We start from the raw sequence: 26,641 nt of genomic DNA, 5'->3' as shown, positions 1-26,641 counted from the left end.
AGACTCTAAGCAATCGTGAAAACACCGGATACCCTTACACTGCAGGTAAGTTGGCGTTTACGTGAGTCTATCAAGACGAATGAAGCTGCATTTCAATTGGGAATCGGCAAGTCAGTAGTCTATAACGTAGCAGCAACATCAACTGCGGCGAACGAATACTTAAGAAAATGCATATGAGATAAGGCAGTCTTTCTCCCAACAAATTATTACAGGCAATGACATACCGAAGTGGCTCATAGGTGCAAGGGCACATAAGGATGGCAATATTCACCAGCTGCCTTTTCAATTATTAGTGGAGGCACTTCTGTTTTCTAAGCTGACTTCAGCCAGTATTCAATATGCGAATGTTTAACGCTGATTCTAAATGGAATGTTCACCCAGTTGCCGGAATAACGTTTATGAAAAAGTAGAAACAGACGAATAAAGAAATAACTTGTTGAAAAATTTGGGAGTGAATGTCTCAAAACTCGCGAAATTGATGAGAGCTTGTGTGAATGCATTAAGCCCTGGTCTCGACCGGTGCCCCAGTATTAATGTTTTTGTAAAAACTATGAATTGTACGACGGACAGGTGAATTATTTATCTAATTTGTGTGGCTAAAAGAGTTCTTTATTGCTGAATCTGTAAATAATGCGTTATGGGAAAAAATTATTTTTCATATTCGCCTTTGCACAGTAGCACATTTTAGGTACTGTAACAGCAGTGTACAGGCCAGTGTGGCAGAAACAACAACGTTAAATTGACAACATATTTACAGAAAGTGGCCCAGCTCAAGTTAGCCAAGCGGGTGCAAGAAAAAAAAAAGAAGAAAAAAACGCGGTTCAGATACGGATATAAAATCCTTGGTGTTCTTTCGTCACGCCTGTGAGGAACGAACATCGTAGGTTTTATTATTGCATTTTGCCCCGTGCTTTGTGTTGAATTTTCTTTCTTTAAGCAGCTAACGTTATCTGGGACACACCTTCTCTAATTCTACTGCAGGGTAACAAACAGTCGCAGTTAAGTTTACTCAAAACATCAAGATTTCTTGCTCTGCAGGTAACTTGTATGCTCGATAGTAATTAACAAGTACCGTTGCTGCGACTATTCAATACGTCGTCTTACTTTATAGCGGCTCTTCTTACGCTATATTCAATATTTTGTAATTAAATAGATTTTTGACTGTTTTGTTTTCGTGGTTACTCGTTGAGCAACCCCTTGGTATCGGCCAGCCGAGTTGCGATGCGCATTTGCCGCTGAATGAAAAGCCCAGTGTGTTTGATGGTCAGAGGAGTTTCGCTTCCTTGAGTAAACGAACGAAGAAGAAAACGCAAGTGTGCAGCCATTCAACTGCTATCGTCGTCGCGCTCTCATGGTTCCTTCGTCGTCATGCCGTCTTTGTCGTGCTGCAGTAGTTGTCGTTCCGACGTCGTTATACCGTCCTCATCAGGCTGCCGCCTCCATCACGCTGTCTTGCCGTTTACAGAAGCAAGACAATAATTTGTGGCGTCATCATAAAAGACAACTTAAAACGATCTCGTTAAGGCCTTTTACCTCAGTCGCCGAATATTCCCCCCGCCTCACCCAAATTTCAGCCGGGCGCAGGCTACCACCCTGCGTGTACTTACAAACAAGCACGTACCCTTCACCCGCCCGCCTCCTCCTTATATTTCCGGACGTCTACACTACCCCCAACTGCCGGTGCTGTGGAATTCACCCGGCTACGCTTCCGCATATGCTATGGGAGTGCCCAGCACAGTACAGCCAGACTAACACCACGACTCTCTCGTCGAGGTTGCATGAGGCTCTGCGGAGCTCCGCCCTCGACGACCAAACCTGGGCGACCCAGCACGCCCGCGAAGCGGCGGCGAGGCAAGCCCTCGACGTACCTTCGTGGGAGGCTTAGGCCCGGCCATCATAAATTGCTGGTTCTACAATAAAAGTTTATTCCTCCTCCCATCATAAAAGACCATTATCGACGTCGGCCGTACACTCCATTTGTATTACAAGCTTATTCATTTGATTTCTGCTATCAAAATAAGCTAGTAGCTTACTTTGAAAATAATCTCCGACGGCTTTTGCAACAACTACAGTGCAACCGTCTACCAATAAAATATTGCTTGCTTTGTATAAACAGCTTGTATCGCTTGGTTGTCCTCCGTCTCAGAATCAAAAACATCTAGCTATTATTACGATACCATCGATAGGTGCTGAAAAGACCAGCCACCACGAGAAAGACGATGAATGTCTGGGGTCGTGGCGGCAGCGAGTGTCTTAAAAGTTATAGTGTTGGGTTTTACCTGCCAGAATCACGCTCTATGAGGCCGACCGTAGGGGGGACTTAAGATTAACTTCAACATAGAGGTTCTTTAACGTGCGCCCAATGCTCGGTAACCCGGCCGTTTTTTTCCATTTCGCCTCCATCGAAATGAACTCGCCGCGGTTGCTCAGTGGCTATGGTGTTGGGCTGCTGAGAACGAGGTCGCAGGATCGAATCCCGGCCACGGCGGCCGCATTTCGATGACGGCGAAATGCGAAAACACTCGTGTGCTTAGATTTAGGTGCACGTTAAAGAGCCCAGGTGGTCGAAATTTCCGGAGCCCTCCACTACGGCGTACCTCATAATCAGAAAGTGGTTTTGGCACGTAAAATCCCATAATATAATTTTTTTTCCGTCGAAATGCAGCCGCGGCGACCAAGATTGAATCCAGCGACCTCGTGCTCAGCAGCGCAGTGCCGTAGCCCTGCTAGGTAGAGGAAGAGGAATCATATCCCGGTCGTTTGATTTAACCCCATCACTTCTCTTCGCCGCCTATCGCCAACCGTACCGAGTCAGAAAACTAGGCACTACAGTTTTTTCGAGGTGAAGCAGCACTGTTAACCCTGCATTCAAATCTTCTGCTCAGTTACCTACGAACCAAAACAATTTTCTTGACGCTGACGTTGGAGACTTCCCTGTCACTGGGTGGATTGATAAAGGAGCTCATCGTTCCATTATGAGCGCTATCTTCCGATCACTCGGAAAGTTCCTCGCTGCGGCAACGGTGCAAGTCATCAGTCGATGGCGGTACTGTCCGTATCGTCGGCATGTGCACGGCATGTGTGAGCGTCTCCGGCTGCCACACTTCTGTCCTCTTCACCGTGATTGCTGACTGACACCGCGACCTAATTCTCGGACTCTATTTTCGCTCCGCGCGTTCGGATCTTATTGAATGCTCTGCCGGTGCCCTTCCTCTTCAGTAGCCGATCCTCCCAGAAATTTCTAACATGACCCTGTGCCGCTCGCGTTCCACCGGCTTTATTCGCCTGCCACCAAAGTCATTAGCCTATATAAAGCTGCCGTCTTCCCTGGTTCTTCCTGTTGGAGAGTACCTTGTCGCTCTTCGGCCCTGCAGCATGACGTCACTGTGAGTGAGTGAGTGAGTGAGTGAGTGAGTGAGTGAGTGAGTGAGTGAGTGAGTGAGTGAGTGAGTGAGTGAGTGAGTGAGTGAGTGAGTGAGTGAGTGAGTGAGTGAGTGAGTGAGTGAGTGAGTGAGTGAGTGAGTGAGTGAGTGAGCTTTATTGCAGGTCCGGCGAGGACGCGAACTCATCGCGCACCCGGCCTTGTCGCGCACCCTTGTCGCGCACCCGGCACCTTGTCGCTCTTCGGCCCTGCAGCATGACGTCGCTGTGAGTGAGTGAGTGAGTGAGTGAGTGAGTGAGTGAGTGAGTGAGTGAGTGAGTGAGTGAGTGAGTGAGTGAGTGAGTGAGTGAGTGAGTGAGTGAGTGAGTGAGTGAGTGAGTGAGTGAGTGAGTGAGTGAGTGAGTGAGTGAGTGAGTGAGTGAGTGAGTGAGTGAGTGAGTGAGTGAGTGAGTGAGTGAGTGAGTGAGTGAGTGAGTGAGTGAGTGAGTGAGTGAGTGAGTGAGTGAGTGAGTGAGTGAGCTTTATTGCAGGTCCGGTGAGGACGCGAACTCATCGCGCACCCGGCTAGTCTTCCGTCGGGACCAGAAGGTCTAACCCACCGGCCCGGTCGCGGGCACGCCGGACAGCCAGGATTTCCTTGTCTAAAGCGGGGCTAGGCAGAAGCCAGTCCCACTCCTCTTAGATGAACTTGGGGTTTGTCGACTCGCACTCCCAGAGCATGTGCGCTAGAGTGGAGGTCTACCCGCCGGACGGGCCGGCGTCGTCGCGACGCATGTCGGGGTAAGCCTCGTGGAGAACGGACAGGCACGGATGTGTGCTGGTCTGTAGAAGTCTAAGCGAAACGGCTTGCGCCCTATTCAACATGGGGTGAGGGGTGGAAAGACCCTTCTAGACATGTAGAAGAATTTAATGTGAGTAGCGGGAGTGTCCCTATGGCCGTAGGGAGGAGTGGAGTCGGCGCTCCTTACAGAGGAAGCGCGCTCGGTGAGGTCACGCGCAGCCTCGGAAGCAGACTCATTGAGGTACGGGGGAGCCCCCTCGACCGACCCTACGTGAGCGAGAAACCAGTGAATTGAATGTTGCATGAGAGCATATCGACTCGAGTTGCTAAGACGATGAGCAGCCTGCTTGGCAATGCAACCCTTTTGAAAAGCCCTAACTGCCGTTTTCGAATCGCTATAGATCTCGGGCCCATGACCGTCTAGCAGAGCTCGGGTGATTGCGGCTTGCTTGGTGGCTACGGGTTCTGAAGTGCGAATGGAGGCGCTATTGGAAATCTTGCCGCTGGAGTCGACCACAACGACGGCAAAGGTCTTCCCATCGATCGACGCCGCGGAGTATGTCTCTAATGTCTCGTTGGTTGATCTATTTCACTATGGCTGCTGCTCTGACCTTGCGTCTGCCCTCGTTGTGAACGGGGTGGACGTTCTGGGGCACCGGGGTCACTCTGAACTTGTCGCGAATACACCTAGAGATCAGGGTACTGGCCATAGGGAATCCCGCAGGGTGGTAACCCAGCTACCCAGGATTCGTTTACCTGCCGCTGTGGGGCTCAAGCGAGTGAGTTGCGCGCGCTTTTGGGCTTAGGTAATCTCCTCAGCGGCATTATGCACCCCCAGCTTGAGGCGATCCTCGGTATGGGTCCTGCTGGGTAGCCCAAGAGCCCTCTTGATTACTTTGCGGATGAAAGCGTTGAGCTTGTCTCGCTCCGTTCTGAGCCAGTTGTGCATAGAAATCGTGTACGCGACGTAGCATAGTACGAAGGCATTGATCAGCCTGAGGATATTCTTTTCCTTCATGATTCGGTGCCAGTTTGCAATTCTGCGAACGAGGTGGAAAGCGTTGTCAGTCTTTGCGATGAGCTTGCGGAGAGCCGTTCCGTTATCGCCGTTGAATTCGACAAATATGTTCAGGACACGAATACGGTCGACCCTGGGTATCACCCCCCGCCACAAGTTCGAAGACTGATACTGCTTTCCAAGACTGACTTCCAATCTTTGGGTCTGCCTCCCTTCTCTTTTCTGTGAAGCAGAAGCTCCGACTTGGTGGGGGAGCACCGAAGTCGGGTGGCCGAAGATACTCCTAGATCACATCGATCCCTCCTGCATGGCTTCTTCGACTTTTCTCTCGCAGGCGCCTGAGCACCGTAAGGTGATGTCGTCGGCGTAGAGGGTGTGCTTGACGTCTTCGACGCGTGGCAACCTCTCGGAAAGACCAATCATGCAGATGTTAAGCAGTGTGGGGGAGACGACGGCGCCCTGAGGAGTGCCCCGCCCTCCATGGGGCACATAGTGAAAGCGGAAGTCCCCAATGCGAAGCTTGGACCTGCTGTCCGTTAGAAAAGAGCAGACGTAGCTGTGGAATCTGGAACCGAGATCCAGGCCTAAAATGGTCTTTGCTATGAAGGTGCGGACCACGTTGCCGAAAGCCTTCTCGAGGTCCAGACCCTGCAGAGCCTTCACGTCTCTCGAACGCCCATCCACAATCTCATGCTTGATTAGTTTCATTGCATCCTGCGTCGACGGTCCGGCGCAGAAGCATATCATGCTGTACGTGTAAACCTCGTTGTCTTCGAGGTACCCGTTGAGCATGTTGACGCGACGGGCTCCATGACCTTGCCGACGCAGCAGGTTAGAGAAATCGGCCTGAGGTTCTTGATGTTCGGGGCCTTGCCGGGCTTGCGGGTTAGCGCCGTGCAGACCATCTTTCATTCTGCAGGAACAACGCTGCTCTTCCAGGACTCGGTGATCTTGTCGGTTAGAAAGATGATCGGCGTGTCGTCGAGGTTTCTCAACATTCTGTTGGTGACTCCATCCGGACCCGGCGCAGACTCGCGGCTGAGTGCGAACATAGCCTGTCTGATCTCGGCAATGGAGAAATCTTCGTGTAGCTCAGGGCGTGGGTGGCCTCGGTAGTCCAGGAGTTGGGTCGACAGATCTCAGTCGCGACGGATGGGCAGGTACTTCTGTATGAGCTTTGAGACGAGTTCATGGACCGTGGGAGACCTTGTGGCTAACCGGACCCGTCTGCATATTCTTAACTTTGGATTGACCGAGCAAATTCTGCCGAAAGTTATTTGGCTTGACCGCGTTGATTCTCTAGACGACGATCAAGTGGCTGCTTTATCAATTGACGATACTTCCGACCTGAGCAGGCCACTCACGCCAGTCTCGGGCGCTATCCCAACATTGCATGTAAGACTTGTACAGGTACGATGGCACTAGTAAAATAGGCGGTGTTGTCTTGGTCGGTATAAGGAAATTTACCGCTTCATTCATTGTCAGCACAAATTCTGACCTAGAAATAATTTGGGTGGCATGCCTAGCCCCTTTTAAACTTTGATAGGTTGCTGCTATCGTTCACCGAACTCCGATTCTTCATTTAATAATATCTACGTGACCGCATCGACATCGCATGTGAAATTTTCCCAACTGCCACAACTTACTTACTTGGTGATTTAAACTTTCCGCTCATTGATTGGACTACACTGCCATCGCGCTGTCGTACGTCAACTGACCTCCTTAATCTGACTCTAGATTTCAGCCTCTTTCAATCTGTTTCCAAACCGACACGTGGCCCAAAATTCTGATATCATCGTCACGACCGTTCCAGAAACAGTACGCATACTAGATTACCTGACTGGATTCGGTGACAATAATTTGCTCCAGGTAGCTATATACATTGTCTTCCCCTAACTGGCGTAACTACAACATAAATTCGGCATCATAACAAAAGTGATTAACAAAGAACTAGGATATTTTTTTTTCAAAATATTCTCCTACCGTCTTCTTGCAGCAGATCCGTTAAAGAAAACTGGTTGCTTTTTCAAAAATGCTTTGTGTGCATTAGTTGACAAGCAAGTTCCACTCGTTAAAATGAGCAATGGCAAATACAATCCCTCGATTGCCAAAAGCTTCAGGAAATGCGGAATAAAAAACGCCTGTATAATAATGCTCAGCAGTTACGCAGTTTTTCTTCATGGCTTCATTATAAGACCTATTTCAAGGAATATTGCGCAGCTTTACGTTAAGCTAAATAGATTTATTATTAGGATGATCTACCCTCACTTCTTAAAGACAATCCCGCTAAACCTTGGAAAGTTGTAAGCCCTACCAAAGAGAGCCAGCAGTTTTCATTGCACAATCGTTACAACGTCCGTCTTTCAGATAGTCAGTGCCCAACGGTGTTTAATTCTTTTTTACTTCTATAGTCATGAAAGCAAATAGTAGCAACATATCCTACGTACCTCGAATTAATTACGAATTCATATAACCAATAAAAATTTATTTAGAAGGCGTAATAACAATCATGATTAATTTAAAGCTACCTTGTTCATGCAGCATGAATGGAATTAACTCAAAGGTACTAAAGCATGCAGCAACGGTAACAAGCAAAATACTTCATATATTCTGGCAGTCCCTCGAAATTGGCATGATTCTATCTTACTGGAAGTATTCAAGAGTGGAAATTAAATCTCATGCCAAGATTACCGTTGCATATCGCTCATGTGAGTTTGTTGCACGATTCTTGAACACGATATCCCTTCTGACATATACAGTCATCTAGACTCGAATTATAGTTCCTTTTTCAAAAAACAGCGCAGTTTCCGAAAAGGCTTTTCCTGCGAAACCCAGTTTGAATTTGCCAAAGACATGCATTATAATAGGTATAATAACCGGCAAACTGCGTGTTTCCCGACTACTCGAAGGCGTTTGACCACATTGCACACTGTCGACAGATATCCAAACTTTTCGCCCTGAAATTAGATTCCCGTACATTATCATGGCTGCATCAGCAGTATAAAATTATTAACAATTTCAGGTGTACCACATGGTAGCGTAATTCCCCCGTTACTTTTTTCTTATATTCATTAACCATCTGTCGCTCAATGTGTCTTCCTGCATTAGAGTGTTTGCTAACGACTTCACTATTTATCGGCCAATCAAGAACACTGATGACCACCTGTCGCTCCAACAAGACCTCGATGTTATTAATAGTTGGCGCAATACATGGCTCATGACACTAAATGTTACAAAACGTAAAGTAATGTCGTTTACTCGTCAACCTAGTATATTTGAGTTCACTTACCGCACTACTAATTTTATTCTATCCACTGTAACTCAATATCGCTACTCGGGCGTATTACTCACACCGAATTTCTCCTGGTCCGACGATATTGTTACGTGTAGCTGACGTACGAGTCTATTTGCAATATATTTACACGTAGACAAACGGTGGCGATGATGGCGACGCTATATCAAATGGTGGCCACGTCGTCTTCCTTCTCCTCAGTGCAGCCACTCTGTGGCGGCTGTTCCGTAACATCACCCCCGGCAGTAAAAGCCCCGTCCCGGTGCTTCATCTACACATCCGCGGCGAAAGGCGTGTGATATGGCTTTAGTCTCGCCACGTGAACTATGTCACTTGCAGCCGACGATGACGCTGAGAGGCTGGCGGGGATGAATTCATACGTAACATCGGTCACTTGTCGCTCCACACGGTATGGGCCAGTGTAGCACGACAGCAGAATTTCGGAAAGGCCCACACGTCGAATGGGGGACCAGACAAGCGCCAGAGAACCCGGAGTAAATTGTACGTCGCGATGGCGGCAAACATAGAGGCGTCTCTGATGCTCCTGCGAGGCCTCGAGACGGGTGCGGGTGAGCTGGCGCGCGTGGTCGGCTTCTGCGATTGCGTCGCGGGCATATTCAGTGGTTGAACGTGTGGCCGACGGCAACAAAGTGTCCAAGGGCAACGCGGGTTCTCGGCCATATAGGAGATAGAATGGTGAATAGCCGGCGGTTTCGTTACGCGATGAATTATGCACGAAAGTCACATATGGTAAGTGGAGATCCCAGTCGTGCTGCTCGGTCGCGACGTACTTGGATAGCATGTCGGTGATGGTCCGGTGGAGGCGCTCCGTGAGGCCGTTGGTCTGTGGGTGGTAGGACGTGCTGAACTTATGCTTAGTCGAGCAGGAGCGGAGGATGTCCTCGACGACTGCCGACAGAAAGCTGCGGCCACGGTCAGTGAGTAATTGGCGCGGGGCACCGTGCACTAAAATGATATCATAGAACAGAAAGTCAGCAACGTCAGTAGCACAACTTGTCGGGAGGGCTCTGGTGATTGCGTACCGCGTAGCATAATCCGTAGCGACGGCGACCCATTTATTTCCGGAGCCCGAGAGAGGAAACGATCCAAGAAGGTCTAGACCAACGCGGAAAAAGGGTTCCGGTGGGATGTCCATCGGCTGAATACATCCAGCTCGAGGTGTGCAGGGCTTCTTCCGGCGCTGACAGGGCTCACAAGCGGCAACGTAGCGCCGCACGGAGCGGGCGAGGCCCGGCCAAAAGAATCGACGGCGTACACGGTCGTATGTGCGCGAGACGCCCAAGTGTGCAGCCACGGGAGCGTCGTGAAGTTTTTGGAGGACAGTCAAACGCAGGTGTGATGGAATTACGAGCAGAAGGTCATGGCCGTGTGGATCGAGAGAGGTTCCGAGCATGCGGAACGAATGGAGTGCAGGCCGACGTTGGATAACTCTTGATGGACGATGGCCTGGATCAAGGAGATTGTCACCGGAGAATGATCAGGTGACGGAAATGAATGGGCCGCCGGTTGTGCCGCTTCGACCTCATGACGAATGATGCGGGTCAAGCTGTCACATCGCGACGGCTGGTGGAAGAGGTCGTCACAGCTGTGTTGGGAAGTCGCGTGATGTGCTGGGATACCCGGCGGCTTTTAGCATGCTCAAGACAGCGGCGCACCTTGAGGATCGTATCGATGCTGGTGACATTGGTAAACACCAGTAAATTGAAGGCGTCGTCAGCAATCCCTTTGAGGACGTGATTTACCTTATCGTCCTCAGACATGGTCGGGTCAGCCTTGGCACAAAGGGCCAAGACGTCGAGAATGTAGGACACGTAGGACTCGGTCGACGTCTGTACACGTGTGGCTAGGGCTTTCTTGGCATTGACTTGAACACCGAAGGGATTGCCAAAAAGGTCATGGAGCTTCTCTTTGAAGAGATCCCAGCTCGAGATCTCCTCTTCGTGAGTCTGAAACCATGCAAGTGGAGCTCCGTCGAGGTAGAAAACGTTCGTGAGCATAATAGTCGAATCCCACCTGTGACTGGTGCTGACAGGTTCGTATAAGCGGAGCCAGTCGTCAACATCAGGACTGCCGACTCCGTTGAAAACACCAGGATCCCGAGGTGGGGTAATGGCGACGTAGGTCGGGGCTGCAGGCGGAGACGGTTGCGTAGATGAAGTGCCGCCAGCAGGAGCCGAAGTTGCACTGTCGCCGTTGCGACCGCTGCGAAGCTCCATGACTGGCACGGGGAACGTCCACCTCTACCAAATTAACGTTACGTGTAGCTGACGTACGAGGCCATTTGCAATATATTTACACGTAGACAAACGGTGGCAATGATGGCGACGCTATATCAAACGGTGGCCACGTCGTCTTCCTTCTCCTCAGTGCAGCCACTCTATGGCGGCTGGTCCGTAGCAACATTAATGCAACGTCAGCCAAGCCTACCAAATCACTAGGATTCTCGCGACGTAATTTGATATCTGCATTTTTGAACATTCGCAAATTATCAAATGAAACTCAACCCTAAACCCTCAACTTGAATATAGCTGTTCGATTTGGTCTCTTTATCAAAAATAATTAATCGATTCATTGAAAAGAATCCAGAATAGAGTAAGCCGTTTCATTTCAAATAACTACATTAACCAATTCACTATAACCCGAATTAACACTAAGTAACACTTGAACATTTCCCGCGACATTGTCTTGCCATCATTATTTCACAAAATTTCGTCCCCGTAGCAGGTCTGAAAAAACCATGTCTCACTTCGCACAGACTACATCATTATTCTAGCTATGCCCACATTTACGGCTCAAGAAATGCATTCACTAACTCTGCGCTTGCACGTGCCATCCATCGCTGGAATAATCTCCCGGATCAGATTGCCTCCCAGACTAACTATGATGGCTTCCGTCATTTCCTAGCAAATCATTTTACAAATATAAAGGAGTAGATACCATGCCTGCTTGTCGACGGTATATTGGTATTTTTGGTTCTATACATTTGTTTTATATAACTTGTTGCACACTTGCTATATATAAGTTCATTATTTTAAACTGTTTTCTCTGAAGTATTACATATTACTCTCCTGTTCGGCTTTCGTGCTGTATATTTTTATTTGCCTTGTATTTACCAGTACAATGTGTCGTTTAGTGTGTGTTTTCCCAGCAATATGCTGGTGCTTATTGATTTATATAGCGGAGTTCATCGCAATTCATTTTTCTTTTTGTGCATTACCCCACTTTCACAATGTCTCCCACGAGGACTCTGAGGTAGGTTTAAGTAAATAAACAAAAAAATAAATAAATGAAATTGTTGTGGCGCACCTGTCCTCTGCCCGGAAGCTCGAGAAGTTTAAGTTTTATCGTCCTACCACAACAATTTCGGCTTCGACAATCACCCCTCGGGTCAGACTCTCGCTCTCCAGCATACTGGCGATGCTACGCCTATTCACCGAAGATCATATCGAACTTCTGCATCGGAACACCAAATAATTCAAAACGCAGTGAACAAGATGCTCGATCAAAACATCAATAACCCTTCTTGGTGTCCCTGGGCGTCACTGGTGGTGTTGGTTAAGGAGAAGGACGGTACGTAGCCCTTCTTTGTAGAGTATCGTAATTTGACCTAATTACTAAAAAAGAATTCTGCCAGCTCCCACGTAATCATGACGCTCTTCACAGCCTCCACAGTTCCAGCTACTTCATTTATATTAAGCGTCATTCTGGATATTGGCAAATTGCTGGTGACTATATGTACAGAGAGAAGACCACGTGCGTAACTCCCCATGGCCTGTGATGACCTTTGGACTATGCAACAATGCGGTGACCTTTAAGTTTACGATGAATCTCTTGCTTCAAGGTCTTAAATGGTCCACATGTATCTGCTACGTCAACGACGTGATCGCCTTCTTGCCAACGTTTGACGCTCACTTTGAGCGTCTAATAGCCATACTTAAGGCTTCTTGAAAAGCAAAGCTGCAACTCCTACCATTAAAATGTTCTTTTGGCCCCTGCCAAATTACTGCTCTGGGCCATGTCGTCAACACCTCTGGAAAACAGCATGACCTCGGCAAAACTCGCTATATCCCTGACTTTCCTGATTCGAAGACAGCCGCAGGTGCGCGAAGTTTTGTTAGGGTAGGCTTACACTTCCGTCGTCGCGTTCAAGCTTTTGCGGCAATTGCTCGACCACGGACAAATCTTTTGGAGAAAGGCACGCTATTTTGTAGCGAGCCTCAGTAGTCGCCGCTTTAACTCGTCTCGTCACCCTTCCCACTTCACGACCACTTCTCGCCCACTTCGACCCCGCTACCCCTACGGAATTGCGTACAGATGCCATTGGTCATGGCGTAGGCTCTGTCCTAGCCCAGCGTCAGCGTGGACAGGATCGCGTTATTACTTGTGCTAGCCGTTTCAAATCGCCATCGGAGCAAAATTGTTCACTTGCCTAAAGGGAATACCTTGCTGTTGTCTGACGGCTGCGAAGTTCCAACCCTACCTCTACGATCCTCCTTCTTTGTAGTGAGTGACCATCACGTTCTCTGCTAGCTTTCGTCCATAAACGATCGCACAGGCCACATCGGTCGATTGGCTTTGAGGGTACAAGAGTTTTCGTAATACGTGATTTGCAACTCTGGCCGTCTGCACCAAGGCACTCGCAGTTTGCAGCGTTACCCTGTTGACGACTCTGGCCCCTCTGATACGGACAATGCGGCTCGGCTTTTCTCTGTATCGAAGCTTCTCCATATCGCCGAAGAGAAACGTCGTGACACCTACATCAATTCACTCATCGATATTTTGGATAGGTTCCGGCCCATGCTGCTCTACACCTCTTCGTCATCCGCAACAGTACTCTGTACCATAGTAATGTTTACCCGGAGGGCTTTCAACCCTTACTTGGAATTTCCAAATAGCACCACTCAACAGTTACAAAAGAACTTCATGATGCACCAGTGGTGGGACACTTTGGCGTATGTCGAGCCTACGACCGAGTGAACCGACATTTTTTCTCTCAGGCCTTGCCCGTTCCGTACAACTTACGTCGCCGCTTGTGACCTGTGTCGACGACGCAAGAAGCCATTCCAGCTCTCCGCTTGTTACGTGCAACCACTCGACATCCCATCCGAGTCCTACCGTCGTATCGGCTTAGACATTCTCAGCCCCTTTCCCAAGTCTACATCGCGGAACAAGGGCGTTGCTGTCGCTGCGGACTACGCAACCGGCTACGCTACAACAAGCGCTCTTCCGACCAGTTGCACAGCTGATTTAGTGAACTTCTCCCTACACAATATCATTTTGAGGCATGGCGCTCCGCGTCAAATACTCATAGACCATGGCCATACTTTTTTGTCCAAAACTATTGACCACCTTAGGCGTGTCTGCTCTGTACAGCATAAACTGTATCCGCAAGCGAACGACCTGATTGAGCGTTTGCACCAAGCCCTTACGGACATGCTATTGAAATACGTTTCAGCCGGCCGTCATGACTGGCACCTTACTCTACTTCACATTTCATTTGCATACAACTGCTCCCGCCTCGAAACTGCTGGTTATTCCCCGTTCTATATTTTGTAGGCCCGAGATCCGACGATAGCAAAACACAATGTCCTTTCCACCAAAGTTTCAACTGGCGAATATGCCCGTGATGCCATGCCCGTGCCGGTTTGCTCGCCAAGTGCCTCAAGAGAACCAAGAGCACCGCTACCACCTCCGTCCCCATGAGGTTCATTTTTTGCGCTCCACTGTAATGTTGCCGTGGTCACCATCTTTAGGGTTAGCCTTTGTGAAAAAATACTCTCCTGTTAGAAAGGCCCATATCGAGTGCACCGACAAGGGCCTGATGTCGCCTAATAAATCATACTGGCGACGACCACTACGTTCTCTGCACCCTTACATAAATGTCTATTACAATTATTTAGTACTCCTACCAACTTTCTATTTACTTTACTGACAGTCTATGTACATTTTGTACGTGCGCAAAACCTGCGCATTTCGCACATTGGCGCACAAAATTGGATATATACTGGGCTCGCCCATGGTGTGTAAACTGAAACATGTGTACCAGACTGCGAAATCTGCAAATTCTCGCCCAACCACACATGTGTGGCAGGCGGGGGCTCTGGCGTGCGGCTGGAGCGTAAATCGGCCCTACAACCAGTGACATTGTCCACGTCACCAGGCTAATGCCCTATAACTCTCCACGCGCCTTTGATATGGGACAGCAAAGGGACGGCGCTTTTGCCACCGGTACCATTGCCAGGCCCTGAAGAGACGAGCTGCCGCGCAGAGACGATGGAGTGTCTGGGCTTTTGGTAAGAGCGAGTGTCACTTAGATAATTTATCATTCATATCTGTACCCGTAGACGCTTTAAACCACATTCGCACTATAATTATTTATTTCACCTTAGCTTATTAGAAAAAATTCATAACATGTTTTTCACCTCCCGATTCACGGCCGGTCTCTGAGAGCGGCACCGTTTCACTAGGGAACAAAAACAAGAGTGTCTATCTTTCCCTGTGGCTGCAGTGTAAATAAAGTCTAAATAGCCTCTTTTCTATGAGTTTTTCCACACGTAACAATACTCACCAAAAGGATTCTGTTTCACCTACGGCTATAAATGCTGTATTTGCAGAACTTTGGTAATGCAGAAGTTCAATGGGGACGTACGCATTTGTTGAATGCATGCTTCACATTGGGCCTGTTTCCATCATAGGCAAACATTAGCCTCCCAACTTGCGGGTACACTTCAGGAACTGTGTTGTGCGTATAAAGCACCGCATGCTTTGGCTGCCAGTTGATCCTCAGAGGCGTTTCTGCGCGAACGAAACCTGCGAGCGCAGTGTCACAAAACCAATACTTCCATCGCGCGATTAGAATAGCTTCTTTCAACAAAAAAAAAGGTTAGTGTTATAGTAGTATATTGGGGTGGGGGGGCGAGGGGGAGGCAAGTTTTTTTTTTTTAACGAGCCTAAAGAACAGTGTAATAAAGTACACGGGTGAGGTCTCTACCGTCCTTACTCTGCCTTATTCACAGAGAATGGACGCACTCCACGCTGCCGCGATAGCGGCACAACTGCTCAAGTTCACACCGCTCGTTATCATCGTGCTCTTTGGCGGCGTACAGACTGCATCCAACAACTACCCCAAGCTTCCACGCAGCCCATATTGGACTCTCCTGGATGTCACACATATGGTGAGAACGTAGCAATACGAAAACTGTGCTTCTCCTATTCAGTCGTTTGAAGCCCTTCGAAGTCTAAAAAATAACCGAAAACTAGACAAACGCTCGATTTCTACGGATGGAATAGCGTCGCTTGTCCTTGTGACTTCGAGTTTTTTTTCCAAGTGAAAAGTATTTGCGGAGTATTAACTGACCTGCTGCCTGTATGGCGTAATCTAAACTTACAATATACATATTAGGCTAAACTAGGACTAAGGTAATGAGGATAAACTGCACCTGACAGGCTCTGGTTATCAAGCATTTTAGGACATTGTAAAAAGATTTACTAGCGTCCTATTCACTGCTATTTCAAGGAAAATGATTAATTATCCCAGTCACATGCTGCGTGCCACGCGGCGTGCTGAGTAATGAATTCTGTTCCAAGCGGTACATTATTACATTGTAACAGCTTGTCATTTGGGCTTTGTTCTACGTGCAAAGTTATTTGCACTGTTCCGGTGCCGCAATCAGCTTCCCTACGTTTGAGCACTAGTTATGCACTTACAAATTGCATTCGCAGATTTGATCTTTTCCTTTTGTTTCTAAAAGACAAGCCATATGTGAGCACTTGTCGAGGGTCGCGAAAAAGTAGTTCATTCGTTTGCAATGTTCCCAACAGCATCTCACAGCAGGAAACCTTCACGTTAGGCCCCCCATCGCACTGACAAGCTGCATGATAATGAGACAGGATAATTTGGGAACGCAGGAAATAAGGTAGGGGTACAAGTGGCAAGCGTCCTAAATTGATGGATAATAGTTAAATCAGACCGTGCAACCACTATTTCGAATAATGCGTGGTTCAGAAACACGACCATATTCGTGTTGAGCTATATGCGGTGATTTTAGAGTGACACACTTTAGTGACCACACTGTCGACAGTGTAGCGACCACTCTGCTGTCACCGTCACTGGTTGCCTTGGAGTTAAGCAATGTAAAAAGTGTGGGAGCTGTGGCTCTCTCTACGTCGGTAAATAAAGTGCATAATAGAGCATGCAGGAATGGTGGGCTCTTGCACTGAAAGGCTGAAACCGTGGCAGAAGAGCAGAAAGCCAGAGAACGTTGAGCTTGGTAAAGCTACGAGGGAGAGATGCATTGAGAGACGAGAAAAAAAAACTAGGGCGTCACTGGCGGCATTCGCGCCTTCCGTTGAACTGTATGAAAAATGGTAAACAAATGAAGAGAGAAATATCTGACGTTATTACTGAGCATGCTTCTTGTTCGGCGTGTTACCTGCTTGAATTATACCCGGATTTCTTCTGAACAAGTCATGTGCTCTTTTCTACCCTTCCCGATGATAATGTTCTTGCAGTACAGAACTGAAGTGAGCGTTAATAGGTGAAAACGAGATAATCTTCTGCCGTTAGAGGACTGTGTCGCGGTGCGGTCCATCTTTTTCGGTCTGATTATCGTTGCAAGAATAATAATTTTTACTAGAATTACTCGGCGTGGACAAAAAGTGGCACAAAGAAGATATGTCGCCGATTTCCGCGCCTCACATCCCGCTGTAATTAAGAATTAGTAGTGCATGCTTGGAGCTGCTGCCTACAGCTAATTATCTGCGTTGGGTTGCAAAAACATCACCTTCTAATAAATTGTGGCCGTTTTGACTGTGAATTAAGAAGTACACTCTAAAAACAGTTGCACCCTTTGCGGTGTATATTTGTCCCACAACTATAATCGTCATCTGTCTTGCCCGCGTTTCCTTTCTTTAACGCTGCGAGCCCGGTACTTCCCAATCACGAACGGCATGCGCGATATCAGTGTGACGCAGCATTCTCGACAGGAAAGTAGCGAGCGCTGAGTTTTCAAGAAAGGAAACGCAAGCAAGGCAGATGACGATTATTGTTGTGGGACAAATATACACCCCAAAGGGTGCAACCGTTTTTAGAGTGTACGAAAAAAAATACGCAGCCTGCAAAGTGTTGTTTATTTGGCCGTTCACGAGAAAAGCCTCCGAGAGAAAGGCCTACTGTGGAGCCTTTCTCCTTTTTTGCCTGTCTACATTGTCATACAGATACAAGCAATATAAAATTATTTCATCCGTTACCAATTTCAACAATAGATAAAGGACAAAAGTCTGGAAATCAGGGAAAGGAAGAGGGAGGAAGACCCCGCACGCACACTAGCAGACACTGGTTGTCCTTATGTCTTATTGGGCTCGTTTAGTTCAAGCAAGCGCACGTGGCAGCCTGCGCCTGTTAAGGTAATTGATATATTAGGTGCGGAATAATCAGGACCGGTGAAGTTCTTTTCTTGTTTTTCACGGGTCGCCCGACCTTCAGGGGTGGGTTGTTTTCAAAAGCGGCGCTGTTTCCTTTCGGAGAGGGCAGAACCTGCTATCTCAACCATAGATGCTACCATCAGCATTGAAACTTTCGATGGTCATCCGAGTCTCCTGTACCCATAATTTTTTGTAAGCTTCTTCTTTCCTTTTCCTGTCTACTGTAGCGAGTACTCTCCATAGGGTATCCTCTTATTCGCACCTGTCAGGAGGGCAGCGCACGTTACAGTTTCTTGCTAAGTTTCTCAAGATTCCAACGTATTTATTGGAGTGAGTCGTTGTAAATTTGCGATGCGCTTGGCGGGCACTTCGTGAAAGGAAGATACGAATCAATGATCAATAAGCATAAAGAGTAAGATGAGTTCAAGACGCTCTAAACTGAATTCGTGATATGGAAAACCTTTCATCAAGAAACGTTAACTAACAACTGGTTATTTGTTTACACTTCTATTTGTTGCACTGGTCTCGTTTTTAACTATTCTGCCGCCTTAACGTCACATTGGCGAGCTCAATAGCAGCCTTCCTTCTTGCTGAGCTAATTTGTGTCGCATGCCATTTTATTCCACAAAAGTATCATAAACACGACTTACATTTCAACTCTATAGAGCATGCTCAACTTTTTCACACCTAAATTAACAGCCCTTGTAGAAGTTTTCTGAAAAAGGTTTTTGGACCATATTTATTTATTTACTATTGGTTTAGACAAAGTGAAGGCCTTGGATGTCAGGGCTAAGGCAGAAAATGTACCGCCCGACGTAGTCCCTGTTACCCGTGCGTGTAACGACAATGAATAGCATACATTAGAAACACACATCCAATAAACATCTGCAATATTGTGCATTTTCTGAGCTGGGACAAGACATTGCAGGTCCAGCATAGTAACATAGGTAGGAAACATGGACAAACGTAGACAAGCTACAAATGAATTAGTTGTGAAATACAGAGCTTCTCGCCATACTAATCTCAATCAGAAAAAGAAGTCAAATAAGTTTGTATAAGACTTTACATCGATTTAATGATTTCAAGTGTCCCACATTAGTAATCATGTTTGGATGTTCATTTATGCAGGTTACAATGAGGTGTGGTAAATGTTTTCTACCGTAGCTCATCCTACTAAAAGGAATACTAATGTCATGTAATAATTGTGGCCATGTTATCCCTGCAAACTTCTTAATCTCATCCGCCCACCGCACTTTCTGCCGCCCCCTTGCTACGCTTCCCTTCTCTTGGAATCCAGCCCGTAACCCTTAATGACCATCGGTCACCTTCCCTCCTCATTACATATCCTACCGATGCTCATTTCTTTTTCTTGATTTTAACTAAGATTTCATTAACTCGCGTTTGTTCCCTCACCCAATCTGCTCTTTTCTTATCCCTTAACGTTACACCCATCATTCTTCTTTCCATAGGTCGTTGCGGCGTCCTCAATTTAAGCAGAGTACTTTAATGACTACTGGTAATACACAGCTGTTAAACTCTTTTCTCTTGAGGGATAATCGCAACCTGCTGTTCATGATCTGACAATGCCTGCCAAACACACCCCAGCCCATTCTTATTATTCTGTATATTTCAGTCTCATTATCCGCAACCGCGATCACTGCCTGTCCTAAGTAGATGTATTCCTTTACTACTCCCAGTGCCTCGCTACCTATCGTAAACTGCTGTTCTCTTCCGAGACTGTTAAACACTACGTTAATTTTTAGACCCACCCTTCTACTTTGCCTCTCCAGGTCAGTGAGCATGCATTGCAATTGGTCCCCTCAGTTACTAAGCAAGGAAATATCATCAGCGAATCGCATGTTGCTAAGGTATTTTCCATTAACTCTTATCCCCAATTCTTCCCAATCCAGGTCTCTGAATACCCATTGGAAACACGCTGTGAATAGCATTGGAGATATCGTATCTCCCTGCCTGACGCCTTTCTTTACTGGGATTTTGTTGCTTTCTTTATGCAGGACTACGGTAGGTGTGGAGCCGCTATAGATATGTTTCAGTATTTTTACACACGGCTCGTCTACACCCTGATTCCGTAATGCCTCCATTACTGCTGAGGTTTCGACTGAATCAAACGCTTTCTTGTAAGCAATGAAAGCTACATATAAGGGTTGGTTATATTCCGCACATTTCTTTATCACCTGATTGATAGTGTGAATATAGTCTATTGTTGAGTAACCTTTACGGAATCCTGCCTGGTCCATTGGTTGACAGAAGTCCAAGGTGTTCCTGATTCTATTTGCGATTACCTTAGTAAATACTTTGTAGGCAACGGACAGTAAGCTGAATGTCATATATGTAGCAAAATTTCGGGAGACTGTGCTTCAAGAAAAACTGTTCCATGTGATCGCGGCGTGCAAGGTTTTCAATGCAGCGAACTGCTTGTTTTTGCAGATGAATTATTGAATTCAAATTTAATTTACTTGTAGTTCTTAATTTCAGTACACAGCAGCTAAGATGGGACTGATTTAACGCGTAACACAAGCGGCGTTGTGACCATGCGTGATGAAGGTGCATAACACACCTCTAGTCCAAGAAATATTGCAATCAATGTTGTTTTCTTGAAACGTAAATCTAAAGAGTTCATCAAAAATAACACATAGAAAGTTAAACACCGAAGTATGCTATTGACTATACTATTTACTGCGTTTTAAAGTACTCGTAGGCTGTTACCTGAAACAGTGTGCATGTCGTCAGCATTCAGAACTACATATGGAGTAAGTGGCATGATAAGAATATAATTTTCTTATATGATAATTGTTGATAATTTATATTCTTTTATCCGTGGCCGTGTACCTTTAGCACGCAAGACCAAATAACAGTTTCCGTGTTATTTACTACTGCTTGGTGGTAGTGAAAATAATTAGTCAAATCCAACCACTGCCTCATTTACGCCACATATTGCGTTTCAGGCCTATTTGCAGCTCTTTCCAATTGTTCGGTATTTCGTGCCACATGACAAGCATATGCATAAAAGTTATGAAGTTGCACATGGAGCACGCGGGCACGCACTTAACAATTCTTAGGGTGCCATCAACTATAGTAGAAGAGAATTTGCGTACGCGTATCGTGTAACATGCTACGTTTTCAACTCAAATATTATGTGTATACATGCGTCAGCCAATTACGTTTGTTCAAATCCGTGACGTACGCCAAGCGCTTTCTATTTTATTACGTGCTTAAGACGGAGAATATTACTGTCAATATGTTTGGGTAATTGGTTTGAGAATAAAACATGACCGGATTGCCAAGCTTTATTGGAGATAGCTATATCAGTACTCAGCCAAAAGTAGTACTTCAGCCAGAAACAACGATCTTTTGTCTTCCACTGAGTGCAGATACATTACCAGAGCAATGGCTCTTAGGCTATAAGCAAACCCAAGGTTTTGTGTGCGAAACTTCTAACGAATTCTTAGGTTGTCACAGAGTATACTTCTGTTGTTCATGCATAAATTTCCCATAAGCATTAGTTGAAACCTAGCAATCCATGTGGTGGACTAGTTTTGCAGTATACATGACAGTGACAGTGACAAGAACTTTATTAGAGTGTCCTGAGGAACTCGATTGGGGGAACCGAAGGCTCCCCGATCAAGTTGGTGGCTCCGCCCACGACGGGACAGGGAGGTGGTGACTCTCCGCGACGTCGCGGGCCCTCTGGATGGCCTGTAGTTGGTTTGTGAAATCCGAGCTCTTCAGCAAGGCGTCCCACTTGCAGTTGTTTGAAAGTCGGAGCCCGGGTTGCACGGGCACAGCCAGAGCATGTGGTAGAAGGGGCAGCATGCGTGACCGCATTTGGAGCACGATTGCGGGAAGGTCGGGTCTATCCAACTAACTGCTCTCGGGGTGATGTAGGATCTCATCTGTAAAAGCCTGAAAGTAACAGCCTGAGCCCAGTTCAGTTTCGAAGAAGGAAATTCCCTCCCCCCAGCCCACTATACATGAGCCACGATAGTTTTTGGCCACCAGCACCAAGTATAAACATCTGCCATAGGCATTGTATTCACTTACTTAGCTGCACTGGAATCTTATTCGACGCTTCCAAAAAGCAAAATGTTCAAAAATAAAAAAGGCGCAATTTTGCCCGTAAGGCGAAGCATCAATGGCGAAAGCAATTGATGCTTACGACAGGTATACAAAATGAGGATGGTACTTTCATCAGCCGTATAAACTTATAAACATGCGCTAACTAAATTAGAAATCATGGTGTCACGCACACACAAGCAAGTATGAGCCCTTCTCAGCCGATGACCGCGGCAACTCACTGCCAAAATGCTATAGTGAGGAAGTGTGGCAGCAGCAGTGAGCGAATTAACCTTCGTGCAGCTTCTCGCTTCAACGCGAGCTAAGCGGCGAAAACACAGCACACACGAAGCTATCAGCACTCAGTGCCCTGCCCCCGTAACGTAGATCGCTTACACGATAGGGCCCGCACGGCTGCGCCATACGCAGCAGCCACCGGATTGACCCACCTTCGTCGACAAAAGATAGAGGCGCCATCGCCGGCTCACCCTCACCACGCTAACGCTCACACATACAGCATCCGACCCGCAGCGACGAAGTTCTCGCCCTTTTATTTTATACGGAACATCATGGCGTCACCGATCGCATGGCAGAAATGCGCCTGAACTGTCCATACTGCCGCAATAACACATATCACCGAGTGCAAGTCTACTGGAATAAGAGCAAACGTAAAGTGCTCTACATTCTTAGAAAGGTGGCTAGTTGTGTCAGATTTAAGAGCCAAGGAATTACCGTAGCGGCGTAGTGGCAGTTCTCAAACAGATTTGTTAAGATGAGATCTATGCTTGCAACACTGTGGTACATTCCTCAAACCGCATCCTTGATTCTAACCCACTGGCCTGATCCACATTTCACTGGACACTGGGGCTGATTGGCTATGGCTTCATTTTGGTAAGAACAACGTCACGGGTTCGACTCTCGGCCGTGACAGGCCGCGCTTGAATGTGGTCGAAATGCATGATTGCTCGTGCGCTTGCCTTTAGGTACAGGTTAAGCACCTCCAGGTGGTCTAAATCTAAAATCTTCTACAATGGTGTGTCTCAAATGCACAGTGTTGATTTGAAAAATTAAACGCTCTCGGATAAGTCAGATCTGTCTGAAATTTCGTAGGTATTCGTCTGATTAGGTGGGAAAAAGTTTACGCTGAATCTGCTCTGGGAGTTTTCTAAGTATGCATAAGTACTGTGCCACTTGCTCATCTCCATGCACGCATCACGCTGTCATTATCAATTTTATGAAACCTGATCTGACCAGTACAAACGACAGCGCTGCGGCACCGCCAACTTGGATCCTGACTGCTTAACGCATGATGTATCGCACAAGATACACATGAAAGAACGTTAAAATAAAAAATAAATGTAATGTATATCTGTTCGGTATGTGTGTCATGTCGAGCATTGTCGTAGTAGCAGCTGTTACTCTTGAACAAAAACTTCATTTATATTTGCCAGGAATAATGCATGGCAGCTGGTTGTCAGAATATAGCTTTGTACAGACAGGTTATTTTCCAAGTTGATAAGTCTCACAGTAGATGTCCAATTTGTTGAGATGTTTGCTCTAAGCAGCCTACTGACGTTTTGAATAATAAAGAAAAAGAGTTGGTTCTGTGTGTCAAGCTATAGTTGAATTCTGGGATATTACGTCCCAAAACTGTTATTTGATAATGAGGCACGCTGTAGAGGAGACTGCGGGTTTTGGCCACCAGGGGATCTCTGCCGTGGCCTCAATGCACACTACAAGGGAGTTTTTGCATTTCGCCCCCACCACAAGCTACAGTTGATGTATCCTACTCGAAACAGTATGAATTTGTGGGCGGGTATGTGGAGGAGAGCAGACATGAGTTTCCTAGCGACACAACAAGGTCAACAATACACTGTAATGTCTTGAAATGATTTGTTATTTCTTAGCGCCATTCTTGTAATCAATGTGTCAGAAAATAAAAATGCTAGCAGTGGTTGCGATAAATATACCAAAGGGCCCGCCGTATTTCAGAACCAAGTAACAAGAGAAACTATGAAGAATTCTATAAGGAATCTGATGAGAGGATTTTTTTCTGCCTATGTCAAGCTTCCGTAGCGTAGGCAAAGCAAAAATCTGCATAAAGGGAGGCGTGGGAAGTATTCGGCTTGTGTAATGAAGCTATGATCTAGTCAGTCACATAGTCATCTGACATTAAATAAATATATATGTACTACATGAAGCTATCAGAATGCACTGCATTTTGTTAGAGAAAACAAAAATTGTAAGTAGTTCTATGGTTCTAATACTCCTTGTCGTATTTCTGCAATTAAAATATTTTTCTGTGTGGTTATAAAGCCCACCTGAGAGCGTGTTGTGTAGAATTTATCATACGAGAAAATTTCCGCTATTGAACTCCTAATCATACTTTTCTATAAAAAGGTATATTTGGGTATTTATGGCCTAACAAAGGATTCTTTACTTCTTTCGCAAAAAAACGAAAATTACCCGCATCCAGGTTACTGTTTCTTTCTGAGTACTGATCTACTTTCAACGTTGTACCATCAGCAAGAACAGCCCCACCTATAACTTCTGCTGCATGAATCGTGCCACCAATTTTCCTACCTCCGCGTCTTCTCTTTTCAATCCCTCCCGAAAGAGTAGGCAGGCGTTGTGCCCCTCTAGGTGACAGTTGTCAGCTTGCTGCCTGTCTGTTTAGTTTGTGTGCTTGCATGTTTCCATAAAATAATGATAATATTAATAATAATTATCATTATTATTATTATAAACAGAGGGTCACGAATGTTCCGCGCTTTTCGTACATTGATCATTGTGATCCTTATTTAATTTTATTCAAATTATGGGCACACACTAGGATCAGCACAAAGTGCTACCTTGAACATATGAGCGCGCGGCCATTTACATCTCTTTTTTTATGTGGTACAAAGCTTCCAAGTTCCTCCATCAGTGCTTTCTGAGGTAGTTGACCACTGAGGCTTAGATTGCGAAGGCACATTGCTCTTATGTGACTTAATTCGAAGTTGACACATGAGAAAATGTCCATCTGAAAATGTCCAGTACGCTCCATAAAGAGGAAGCTTTAGCTCGGGTGCTCCTATCTAAATACATGTAAAAGGAGAATTCGTTTTTCTCGGCTACCACTGCACCGAATTTCACGAGGTTTATTTCATTTAAAAGACAGACTTAAAATCTAGACTGTTGGTTTCGAATTTTCGATTTAGGTCCTCGCTTCTTTAATATAAATTGGCGAAAATCGAGAATTTTCAAAAAAACGAAACTATCAAGTTTAGAACTGTGTAACTCAGTAACGAAAAGTGATAGAGCAATCTTGTGAAGTGCATATAACAGTGCATCTAAAGCGGACAACATTTATATGTTACTCATGAATCTAAAGATATTTATTAATATGGAAATTCAGATTTTGCAGAACCCTAGTAAACAATGTAACAAATTCACGTAAGATATAAAATGACGCAACGAATTTGCCCACTTTCAAAGATCTGATGGATGCCACTTACAGAAACGCGATATCGTTTCTTGATGCAGAGCTATTAATTTGTAAACTTCGTGCTTCTATTTCTTTCAAACTTTCGAATTTTTGAGAATTCTTGTAACAAAATTCAGGCCCTAAATCGAAATTCCGCTTCCAACAGTTACTAGAATTTAACTTTCTCTCTCAAATGCAACAAATTTCATTAAAATTTGTCCAGGTGCTATCTCAGAAAAGTGTGTTTGCGTTTTAGATGTATTTGAATAGGCCGCGTCGGAGTCGTGCCCGAGCTAAAGCTTCCTTTTAATACCTGAAGACAATCGACTTCGGGTCATCATATGTGCGGAACCTGTGCATCTATGAATGAAATTAAACTACTGTCTGCAATCTGCAGGTGCTGCTAATAATTTCAAGCGCGCTGGGTGTCACCAAGGCCTGCTTGTTCCTGAAAAACACCGAAGACAAAGGAAGCTACACTACATCCACAATGCTGGAAGGAGTCACTGATATCGCGATGGCGCTTTCTTTGGTGAGTTACAGTCACTTCCTAAACCAATTTACATAAGCAATTTGTGCGTGTTCGTTCAATGACTTGCATACTGTGGTGTAGTCACTGAGGTAGGCCCAAACTACAACCTTCATTGCTCATCAGAATCATTTTATACCCAGAACGTAAACCGCAACCTGTTACTGAATGGTAATATTCTTAAACCAGTAAAAAAACATGCAAATGTAAAGGACATGTTGGAATATGTCGGAAGCGAAGCTTTATTAAAGGGTTATTTAAATGGTTTACAACTAACGGTGATGCCTATGATTTTGTATTTTGTTTACTTTCACTCTACGCCACGAGTAATCTAACGGAATGTTAGATTACTCGTGGAGAGAGTTTCGATAAGGCCTAGCCAGCGCCGCGAATATAGATAACCGGATGAAGTGGGGGGAAGGGGGACGGCTTCTGCAATTGTTCCGCTTTCCCTTACTTTACTTGCGGCGGCTTGTCTAAAATCGTGGTGGCGTGCAACCGAGAGTCAAAAATGCCGCTAAAGTGGATACGCAGCAAAGAAGAGTTGGCAGAGCGATGTCGTATACGTGCCGAAAGGGCTTGATAACGCTATACGGCCACGCAACACGTATTGTTATACGCATATAAACCTATGCTCTCCGGCAGGTGTGAGCAG

The 26,641-nt window shown here is 46.1% G+C and overlaps 1 protein-coding gene across 1 annotated transcript in view; it reads left to right on the top strand.

Moving 5' to 3' along the window:
* The window catches only part of LOC135905004 (ATP-binding cassette sub-family C member 2-like), a 158,387-nt gene continuing 131,746 nt past the window's right edge, over positions 1-26,641 (top strand). Inside the window, exons 1-3 of the mRNA XM_065436004.1 lie at positions 1-45; positions 15,511-15,669; positions 25,855-25,989. Of these exons, the coding sequence (XP_065292076.1) occupies positions 15,514-15,669; positions 25,855-25,989 (291 nt within the window). The 5' untranslated portion in view covers positions 1-45; positions 15,511-15,513. The remainder of the gene's footprint in view (positions 46-15,510; positions 15,670-25,854; positions 25,990-26,641) is intronic.

This window comes from Dermacentor albipictus, chromosome 6 (genome assembly GCF_038994185.2).
Source record: "Dermacentor albipictus isolate Rhodes 1998 colony chromosome 6, USDA_Dalb.pri_finalv2, whole genome shotgun sequence".
Classification (NCBI taxonomy): Eukaryota; Metazoa; Arthropoda; class Arachnida; order Ixodida; family Ixodidae; genus Dermacentor; species Dermacentor albipictus.
Note: the sequence above shows the minus strand (reverse complement) of the source record. Positions and strands in the feature narration are given on the sequence as shown.